At 45.4% G+C, this 10,998-nt stretch overlaps 1 protein-coding gene across 1 annotated transcript; it reads left to right on the forward strand.

Annotated features, from left to right (window-relative positions):
- Positions 1-784: 784 nt before the first annotated feature.
- AGTRAP (angiotensin II receptor associated protein) lies at positions 785-9,973 on the forward strand. The gene is made up of 5 exons (XM_056508274.1): positions 785-885; positions 6,014-6,048; positions 6,259-6,370; positions 6,950-7,148; positions 9,184-9,973. The coding sequence occupies exons 1-5, from the start codon at positions 859-861 to the stop codon at positions 9,288-9,290; spliced, it is 480 nt and encodes a 159-aa protein (XP_056364249.1). The 5' UTR covers positions 785-858; the 3' UTR covers positions 9,291-9,973.
- Positions 9,974-10,998: the final 1,025 nt, after the last annotated feature.

The following is a 10,998-nucleotide window of genomic DNA, read 5'->3' on the forward strand; positions in this document are numbered from 1 at the left end:
GGAGACCATCCAGTCCAACTCCCTGCTGTCCCCTCCTCCTGCCAAGGCAGGGTCACCTGGAGCAGGTGACACAGGAACATGTCCAGTTGGGTTTGCAATCACCTTTGCTGCCTTTTGGGCAGCCTGTCCAGTGCTCTGCCACCCTCAGCATGAAGAGTTTCTCTCTCATGTTGAGCTAGAACTTCTGGTGTTTTAGTTTATGCCCATTGTCCTGTGAGTGGGCACCTCTGAGGAGAGCCTGGCCCCATCCTCACGGCACCCGCCTTCGAGGCATTAACGAGATGAGAAGCCGTGCGGTTCACATCAGGCGGGCAGAGCAGCGAGACTGCCTCCATCGCTGGAACACGTCTGACCCGACCCTGGTCTGCGAACTCGAACATGGAGCCCTCAGCTGAGCCCGGCACCCTCAGAACCGCCGGGCCGAGTGGGGCCGAGCGGGGCCGAGTGGAACCGAGCGGGGCCGAGTGGAACCGAGCGGGGCCGAGTGGGGCCGAGTGGGGCCGAGCGGGGCCGAGTGGGGCCGAGCGGGGCCGAGTGGAACCGAGCGGGGCCGAGTGGAACCGAGCGGGGCCGAGTGGAACCGAGCAGGACCGAGTGGAACCGAGCGGGGCCGAGCAGGGCCGAGCAAGGAACAGCAGGGCAGTGCAGCGGGCAGGGCCGAGCGGGGCCGGGCAGAGCCGAGCGGGGAACAGCAGGGCCGAGCGGGGCCGGGCAGGGCCGAGCGGGGCCGGGCAAGGAGCAGCAGGGCGGGGCCGGGCAGGGCCGGGGGCGGTGTCCCGGCTCCCCCCGCCCCTCGCAGTCCCCGGGCCCGGCCCCGCCGCACGTGAGCGGCCCCACGGCCGTCCCGGGGCTGCCGCGATGGAGCTGCCGGCCGTCAGCCTCAAGGTAGGGGCTTGTCCTGCCCCCGGGGGAGCGGGAGGGCGGCTGAGGGCTGTCGGGGCTGAGCTGAGCCGCAGGGGCTCGGACCGGCCCTCGCTGCACCCCTGCTCTCCTCTGGCATGGTCTCCAGCCCTGTGCCTGGTCCCGATCCTGGCTGAGGCCCTGCTCGGAGCTGCGGAGCCCTCTGAGGAGGAAAAACTGAAGTTCCTGCTTTTCTTATCACATGGCAAAGGCTGCAGAAGTTCTGAACGCCATGAGTCCGAGTCGGGGGAGGTTTAGGTTGGATATCAGGAAAACGTTTTGCCCAGAGGGTGATGAGGCACTGAACGGGCTCCCCAGGGCGGTGGTCACAGCACCGAGCCTGGCTGAGTTCAAGGAGCATTTGGACAAGCACAGGCTGGAATTCTTGGGTTGTTTTGTGCAGGGCCAGGAGTTGGTAATCCTGATGGGTCCCTTCCAACTCAGTGTATTCTATGATTCTTGGTTAAACCACCAGGTGATGACTCCAAAGTTTGCTCTTACTTCAGGGGTATTGCTAAAGTGGCCAAGAACTGAGCAGAGACAACAGCTGACTATTAACTCGTGTCCATGCTGGTTTCCAGTTCAGCTGACCGGAGCTAAGCCAAGATAAACACTGCACAAGATTCAGAGGAGAAAAAGGTTTTGCTTGTCAAGCAAAGTATCTTAGAAAAATAAGCCCACTTCCTTGGGGGTTATCATCTGACAGATAACTGCAATTGCTTCTCTGTGGGGAGGGCAGGCTCCACTTGAGTGTACTTTGGAAATTTCAGTGAATATCTTATAACCAGAGAAAGGAAATATAAGAGACTTAACCAGTTACATTACATTTTTCACTTTTGGAAGAAGCACTTCCTTGCTGACAAGCCAGTGGATGTTAAAGTCACACTTTGCTTTTGATGTTGATGTTTGATCCTGATGTCTTCTGTGCTGCCAGACATGTTACATTTTCTTCAATTTTTTTTTTCTGTCTGTCACATTTTCAGAGCCCTGAGATATCTATGTGTGTGCGTCCTTTCCCAGATTCTCTACGTTGTGATTTTATTTAATATAGCATGGTTCAGGTGCTTTCTTTGGTTAAAGCTTTGCCCAGAGAGTGAAAGCATGATGGATCACATCAGGGTTTTTTTTTTGCTGGTGACTCGTTAAGCTGACATGAGCAGTGGCATTGCACCAGGCTCTGCCTATGGGTTGGATGGGAGAATAGTATTATCTCAGCTACCTTTATTAATTCAGCTTTCTACAGGACAGCTTTCATGTGGCTGTGTTAAAAAAAGGATTGATGCTCATGTAATGAGGAATACCCCTCTTACTAGTTCACCAAGAAAAGCAACCTCCCTTGTTAGAGGCAAGTAGGTAAATGGATTTTTCAAGGCCTGTCATGTGGATTATATTACACTATGGAAACTAGCTGATACTTTGCTCTGACAAGTTTGGACTATTCTGTGATTCCCAGGGCACTAGGAAGATTAAAAGATCTTGCCTTCTGCTTTGTTTTTTAAGTTGGTTTGATTTTTTTTTTCCATGCTAAAACAATACTGGAAACTAAGGGCATTTAATTAAAAACTTTGCCAACACGAAATCCATGTTCTACCATGGGAAGTGGAGATAGGGGAGCTGAAAAATACTGACTTTTCAATTAATGAATCACAAAGACAAAAAACCTAAAATGTTGCCTTTCTTCACTTGTTTCACACAACCATTCCCCAATTACTTACAAGTTAAGTGTCAGTTGGTCCTGGGCAAACTGTTTTCAGCATTAAGAAATTTCTTGTTGTCACGTCTGTTGCTTCTGCTTTGAGCTGCAAATACAGGAATAGGGATTTAATAGTTGTACCTACATTTCATACTGTTCCTGAGTTAGGGCCTGATTCTCTGGAATATACCACAAAGGTGGGGAAGATTCTTACTCAGAAGGGCCTGGAAATAACACACTGCTAATATTCATTGGCATGATCTGCTTACTGGTTCTGTGAGATTATAAAGATGAGCCTCATGATAGAAGTAGTTCCAAGAAATCTGCATGACTGAGCTGTGTTTGTGCCAGAATGTAGCAGTAAGTTAGCCTCGGGGTCTCTCTTTAAGCTACTTGCAGAGCTATAAAATTAATGTAGCAGGGTTTGTCCTGGAGTGGGTGAGGAACATGCTCATTGAACAGGATCTACTGGATCAGTTCTAACAGCCATGCTGAGCAAATCACAGGGGATGCTGCACAGCCATACTTCTGCCGTGACAGCTTGACACCTATGATTATTGAAATAATCATGCAGAGCCTCAAAATACAAAGTTTGACTTTGATCCAGCCTGGACAATGCCCTACAGTCCATGTGCCTGGAAACACATTTTGTACTTAGGCATTTTTTTAATGCTAAGTCACAGAATCAAGGAATAATAGAGATGTCTGTATGCATGTGATTAAACCTCCTGCTCAAAGCAAGGCAAACTGCAAAGTTAGATCAAATAGCTCAACTCAAAAATCAGCTGAGTTTAAAATAAGAACAGAGCCATGACAGCCCCATTGGATAGCCTGTCCCACTGCTTAAGCACTCTCATTATTATCACTCTGTTATAATAATGAGGTGCATCCTCACAGGTGGCCACTCAGATTCAGATTTTGGTTTTGTGTGTTCTCAGGTGAATGTCACTATAAAGTAGGTGAGCTCACTCTAAAATAAAAAAAAAAAAGAAAAAAAATAGAAATTTAGATACAACAAGAAAACAGTTGTAATTTGGAACTGTTTCATTTTTAACTTGGTCAAAATTCAGCCTTATGCTAAGTTCTGTGCTGAAGCATGTTTAAAGGAGTTCATATTCTAAAGACTTTCTCATCTAATGAGACCCTGGCAGACCTAGACTCTTTTTATGCTTGGCAATTAGTTCCATCGCATGCTGGGATTTGCAGAGGATGTAGGAATTCTCCTGAGCTCCCCCCAGTTTCCAGTGGGATGCATTTAATTGCATGGCCATCCTTTTTTCCCAGAAGAGATGGGGACAAAGGACCCACCTTTCTTATTTTCTGCTCTCACCACTGGTTCAAGTCTTAGGAGTTATTTTCTCAAAAAGAAGAAATGTGTGTCTGTCTTAGCTACAGATTTAAGTCCTTGGACAGATGGAAAAATTTTTAATTCTTCTGCTGTTTTATCAGGAGACTGCCTGCAAATTAACTAATCTCACACAGTTACTGTGGCTGTTCATTAACACTGTATTTTCTATGCTAAAGCATACCAACACCACCAGCCAATTCCATAGTGCACAGAAGGACTGTCAGGTAAATCGGGCTAATAACTAAAAAGGGAGTATCTTGGTTTTATTTCAGCAGTCTCTCATAGTATCAGCCCTAGTTTACCTGACTTTATGCTGATGACTACCTATACTTCATAATTTAGTAACTGCAGTATTGATCTAGACAGCTTTAAAAAACTCCACCCTGCCTAATTATTTGAACTGGTGAGCCTTGAGGGGTCTTGCAGGTATGTAACATGCAATTAAATACTACCTAATTAAGAATTTTCCTGGTGTTGTGGTAGTCTCTTGAGTAAATGCTATTTGCATGTTCTCCATTCTTATCCAGTATTTTACTGATTAGCAGTTTTTCCATTGTGTCTGTGGTACACTTTGAAAGAAGAGGAAGCATGAGGGGTGGTGAAGCATTTTGTAAGCTTTCATGAAGAACCAAAAAGATTAATAAAAATCTGTCTAAGTTACAGCAAAGCCTAGTGAGTGCTCAGCAGCTGTGATGTACTGCAGTTGAGGAGGAGCAGGAGTAAATCATTTGCTCTGTGGAGAGCACTGTGAGCCACAGCAGCTGGGCCACCCCTGTGCTCTCCTGATTGTGCTTCACTTATGGTACAGCTTCACTCTCTTCTCCAGCAACTAGCTGTATTTTAAGTTAGAGCATGGAGAGATGTTTTAAATCAAGGAATCTAGCAGAGTGTCAGTAGATCTTAATTTCTTTTTTGTGTCTTAATGCTCCTATCTGCATACAGCTTTCCTGTGTCCACTGGATAACTTAAGCTTTTGGTACGTACTCATTTCCCAATTTTCTTTTTTTTTTCCTTTGGGTGTGAGTGTTCTTCAGAGGAGTTTTGGTAATGTGGGTTTGGTTTTTTAAATACCAAGGCCTGCAGAAATGACAATTTGAATTTCTCAGAGCTGGGAAAAAATTCAAGCATGCCTTTATCCCTTGGATCCTCTGAAATGTCCAGCCTTTCTTTAGTGAGGCTGTTAATAGAGCCTGCCTTCCATATTCTTGTTTTCACAAATGTTGAGAGAGCAAATATGAGTGATGTCCCTTTGTTGGAGTGACCAGCAGGCTATAGATGTAGAAAAGCCTGAAGTGAAATATTGTTGTTCGCATTTGCTTTCTGAATAAACATGTTTCCTTGGTTACAAAAATGGCAAGTGATGGTAAAGAGAATCCTTCTATCAGTTATTACAGTAAGATCCTTTCTTCTTGGATTTGTCCCATTTGTGACGATATTATCCTATTACTGCTCAGGGCACTGTTGGCATTTGAAGTGATGGCTTCACTGGGAGTGAAAATATCTCTGTGCTCTGGCAGGATCAGAGTTCACAGAGTCCTGGAAGAAGCCTTCAGGTCTGTTAATACTGCAGTGAGGTTGGACCACTGCTCTGAACAGACTGGAAGGAGGTAAAAGAAGGATTTGCTGAGGACTGGGGTGACATTCTGGGAGCTGCAGGCATGGCTGTCCATGGGCTTTTTGATGATGGGATGCCAGATTGGTCATGTATAAACTGTGCTAGCACAACATGAATCAGATTGCCTGGCTTTCTGTGCAAACTCTTCTGGAGTTCCAAAATTAATAACCTATTAAGAAAAGGCTAAATGGTCCCGAATCAGCTGTGGACAGAGATGACAAGAAGAATGAATGACTACAGTGTAGCACCACAGGACATACTCAGCAACAGATGTGGAGAAAAATGGCTTTGTCTTCACTGTCTCAATTGCCTCACCATCTTTCTGCACTGGTTCAGGGTCCAGGCCACTCTTCCCACTCTACCCATCCCTTGCAGACAAGATGCTGCTGTTTCATGTTGATCCTCCCAGAGTTCTCCAACATGCTGACCTGTCTTCCTGTTTTGTTTTTTTCCACAGGCTATCATTCTGGTACATTGGCTGCTCACAGTGTGGTGAGTGATTAGTGTCTGGCCTGGGGGAGAAGAGGGTATTCCTTCAAACTAGGAATGGGATGTTCACTGGGAATCAGCACTCCCTGTTTGTGCCTGTATGCAAGAAGATCCTAAATCTAAGAGTAAGGTGTTTGTGTGGGAACAGGGATGAAACCAAACTGTTGCAGGCTTATTGTTAATGTGAACTGGGTTTTTTGTCTCATTTGACAGGGGATGCATGAATTACATGCTGCCAGTCTCCTATGCCTGGGGAAATTTCAGTGTCCTTGCAGTGGGAATCTGGGCCATTGTGCAGCGAGATTCCCTTGATGCCATAACAATGGTGAGTATAAGAGTATTGGTCTCCCCCAGGCTGCTCAGGAGGAGGGTGGAGGGCAGAGTCTTTGAGCCAGTGATGATTTTCAGCTGTTCCCAATACAGCAGCTCCCTGTTTGGGTTTGTTTTTTTTTTTAAGAGAGCATATAAATTTATGAGCTCTGTAAACCATAGTAAGAAGCATTCATTCTCAATTATTATCCTTTTCAGAGATGAGACATACTTGATTCTTCCTTTTTTACCTGCTGTTGTGACTTGTAATGTCAGATGAGGACTCAACGTGTTTAATATGCTTGAGTTGGAGGGGCTTTTTAAAACCCTTTCCTGAACATTGAATAGATTAGTAAATAAAAATAAACAATTCTAGAATCTATTATGAGAAGATATCTGACAGAAAAAGGCACAAAATACAAGATCATTCATCTGGGAGTATCTGTCTGCCTGGGGCAGTACCAAGAGTGCTGTGTGATACTGGGGTGAAGGAGGATTGTGCAACATAGCTCTCACAGGAAACAGAGGCTGACTGTTCCTGTCAGTGGTTAAACCCTTGTTCTGTTCATGTCCCATTCTCTGTCCTTGTTTCCAGTTCTTGACTGGCCTGCTGCTCACAGTCCTCACAGACATCATTCACATCTCTATCTTCTACCCTGCACCTGCCTACCTCAGTGATGCAAAGCGTTTCAGTATAGGCATGGCCATCTTCAGTCTCCTGCTCAAACCTGTGTCCTGCTACTTGGTGTATCGAATGTACCGGGAGCGTGGAGGAGAGTGCACCTTGAACATAGGTAGGATGCTTTTTCTGCTTCCATGGCAGTGTGAGCCACCTCCTCAGGACTGCCTTGCACTTTGGACCCTGAATTCAGCCTGAGCTCTGTGAAACTGGACTCTGCCCTCCTTTCCAGGCAGACAGGGTGCTTGCTCTGCTTGCTCATGTTTGTTCTCCTATTCTGTCCTTCTGGTGTGTCTTTGGCCTTAAATTTATATTCTTCCTCTCTCCCTTTGCTGACCTGAAGTTTTTGACAACCATTTTGCCCACAATGGTGTTGAGAGGCTTTTCCTCTCTTCCTTCTCCTGCATTTGTGTGTGTTTGTTGGAAAATTTTGGGTGTCCTTTTTTTGCCAGCCCTTTCTGGGGGGAGTATAGTGGCAGTATTTCCTCTGGTTGGATTATGAACAAGAGGGAAATAAAGCTGGACTTCTAACTGCTTTCTCTGGGCCTCACATGTCCAATTTAGCTTGATTGCTTTGGACTTTGTTCCTTACATGGAAAATGGTACTAATGTTTACCTGATGGGAGGTAGTTTGGAGACATTTTATTTTTTCCTGGTTGTATTTGATATTGATAATGTGGAAGATTTGCCAGAGAGGATGGGCTGGGGCTGGATGTTCTGGGTCTTGGTCAGCTTTGCCAAGCATTCCTGGTACTAGTTCATGCCTGGGCCTCTGCCAGGGATTGATTGTTTGCCAGGGATTGTTGTTTGAATTCATGCTGACAAAACCTGCAGCCTGTCACAGTTCTGTTTGTCATCCTAAGAGGGCTGTGCAGGACAAAAGATGGTGTATTTGCATTACAGTGTCTGCTTATTCTGCTTTGGTGGTAGCAAAGATCACACTCCTGTGAAAAGAGGTGGAAACCTGCAGAGGAGGAGAAGCCATGAAAGGAAGGAAGGAAGCCTAAGTGCCTTAGGGCACTGTGTGCTATTTGCACCTCTCTGCTAATGGAGTGTTGATGTCATCTCTGCCAGCTACTTGTGAAAATCCAGAGGGATAGATCTTACCTGGGTCAGGAGGCATGTGAGTCACATGCTCCACCTTTTTTGTGTCAGTTTTTATTAGCTGCTCACTGTGCTTGTCATTGGGATTCAACATGTGTATCCCATAGAAAGTATAGATATCACTGAGGAGTTCATCCCTTTGCTTGGAATTTGGCAGCACTTCTTTTCAACTACACCATCCCAAACCAAGAGCCTCCTCTCAGGCACAGGTGGGAATTCAGACACTGTAGTTTCATATCCTCTCCTGAACTGTCTTTCTTACAAGATTTTCAGTACTGTGTGTTTTGTGCTGAATGTACTTGACAAATTTTCTCTCGTTTTCCTGCTATTTGGCATTTTCGTTTGAACACAGCAGTGTTGAAATTTTCCTGGGCTTTTCTGTCCTGTTTTCCTTCTACATGAAGTCCCTCCTTGTTGCTTGGGAACATCCTTGCTGCTTAGAACAAATCCCTCATAGTGTGGTGGCTATCTGTGATTCCCCATGGCAAATGCCTCGCCCATAGATGAAGAGCTGTCCATGCACATTCTTTGCCTCCTCTTTCCCTGCTCATGCCCTGAACAGTAACATGATTTTGCACAGACAAAGTGTTCATAGTGCAGTTAGGAACACTGTTAGATTCAAATTTGGTGCCACACTTGAGGCATAGCTGCATTGGGAAGAGTGGTTCATGGATGTATCATGCCTTTAAATCTGTGTCAGGTAGCCACAGTTCCTGCAACTTCTGCCTGTCTGTTCATTTTTCCATGAGTTCTCATGCACTTTATCTTGCTGAAATACACTGTTACAGGAATCTGTTGTGCTGCTATGGGGTATTGTGGGTCTTGCTTTCCACACAGCCATGTGGCTACTAAGAGAGCAGTGCTCAAAGAATAGGCATGTTGGAAGGATGACTGTTCTTCCTTCCTGCCTGTTCAGTGAGGATCACAGACCACAGGTGCTGGGAGCTGGTAAAATGTGTGTTCCTGTGCTGTTGGTTTCTTCTAGAGCATTCAGTTCTCGTACTTTTGCCTTTGTCTCAAGCTTGTTCTCTCCCATCTCCACTCAGGTGTCGCCGCTGCAGGCCAGGACCGCAGCGCCTACGAGCGCATCGATCAGCCGGAGGCGCCTCCACAGTGGCCTTCCCCCAGCAAGGCAGCCCAGCCACCCTACTGAGCCCCTGCAGCCTGGGACAAACACTGCCCTCACCCAGCCAGGCCTGCCACCCTTCCCATGCAGCAGCACCTGCTACTGGGCACACAGGAGAAGAGCTGATACTTCTTTTGCCTGCCTAAAGGTTAGGCAGATGGGTTCTGCACTAATTCCAGAAGATCTTGGAGGTGTCATGTTAAGCACTGTGACTCACTGTAATCCCAGTACTCTCCTTTCCTCCCTCCCCCTAAATCCCTCCTCTGTACATGTGACTGGATGCACCTTCTGCAGCCTTCTAGTCTTTCATTGTGTTTCTTCTTTGTTATAAGAGAACCACTCAAAGTATTTCTGGAAAAGCAGTCTTTAAGAAAAGGCTTATGGACTGCCCTAAAACAGTACAGTGTAGCCTGATTTTATGCAGATATATTTCCAGGAAACATTTAGGAGTTCCCAAGAGCTGTTTTTGATGGCATTATTTAACTTCTTGTGCTCCCAGTATCTGGTATTGGGTTTTATTAACTTATGCTTTTACACAAGTTGAATGTCTTTCAGGATACTTCAAATGACTCTTGAATGTAGATTATAGATCCTTTGTGCCTTGAAATATCCTTTTGCCTTCATCTGCTTGTCTTAACAGAACTTGAAATATTACATTTTTCTAAGAAAACTATAAAATGAACACAGTTTTTCTGTGTTAGAAAAAGTTACACTGGTCACTTTTGTCTCATTTGAAAACGTAGCTTTTTCTTGAGGGTTTGGGACTGTAGCGAGGCATTCTGGGAGGGTCATTATCAGGGAAGGTCTACAGGGCTCTGATGGCTTTAAGCCTAAGCTTTACTCTGAGAAGTCAAAGATACTACTTATAATTGTGTACGTGGCAAGATGGGCCAGTAAAATGGGGATTGAGGAAAGGTGGGCTTATTTCCACTGTAGATGTTCCACTGGGTGTGTTGCACGATAAATTCATCCTTCTGTGGCTTTCAGGTAAGATTCTAAAACAAGAAAACCAACCAAACAAAACCCCAGAAGCAAACAAACAGGATTCATTTACAGAAGAAAATGAGTATGTTAGCTTTGGCAGAATTCTAGTGCTAGGAAGACAGTTCATTTTCAAAGTTTATACTGTTGTTTTACAACTTTTGTCTTGACAAGACCTGCTGCTGTTTTGATTCTTCAGTAACCACAACACCTGTGGACTTTGCTCTAACCTCCAGAAGCATGCCATTTGTATTTTTAAAATTAAGCAGTTTTTCCCAACTTTGATCACTTCAAACATAACCAGATGCTTCCTCTACTCTGCTGCACAAGCACTACAGTGATCTTTTGGTGTACCTGAACCAAGCACATGGTAAATGCCACAGAAGTGTTGTGCATTCTTTTTGCAGGCTTTATGTATAATAGGGCACAAGAATAGGAATTGGTCTTTTCTTGTGATTAGATGGCAAAGAAGGAAAGAGTAGGCAGAAGTTGCTGGGGCTTGTGGAGTTCCAGAGCCTTTATGTGAATGGGTTTTCTCAGCTGTTTAGAACTGTACAGTGACAGCACAGATCCCTGAATAAGACATTTAAATGCTCAGGGTTTTTTTACCTAGACCATGGACCACAGACAGAAAAATCACTGCTTTTAATGCTGTGGGGTTTGGGTGTTGGCACACTCAGTTGTATCTAGGGAGGCCTTCCCAGATGTTATACATGGGAAATACCCACTTAGCTGACCTGCCATGTGTTTTTTC

Source organism: Oenanthe melanoleuca, chromosome 21, assembly GCF_029582105.1.
Source record: "Oenanthe melanoleuca isolate GR-GAL-2019-014 chromosome 21, OMel1.0, whole genome shotgun sequence".
Classification (NCBI taxonomy): Eukaryota; Metazoa; Chordata; class Aves; order Passeriformes; family Muscicapidae; genus Oenanthe; species Oenanthe melanoleuca.

Coding starts and splice junctions, on each gene's coding strand:
- AGTRAP (XM_056508274.1), top strand. CDS start 859: ATGGAGCTGCCGGCCGTCAGCCTCAAG. Junction 6,049..6,258: donor CATTGGCTGCTCACAGTGTG/GTGAGTGATTAG, acceptor CTCATTTGACAG/GGGATGCATGAATTACATGC. Junction 6,371..6,949: donor CCCTTGATGCCATAACAATG/GTGAGTATAAGA, acceptor CCTTGTTTCCAG/TTCTTGACTGGCCTGCTGCT.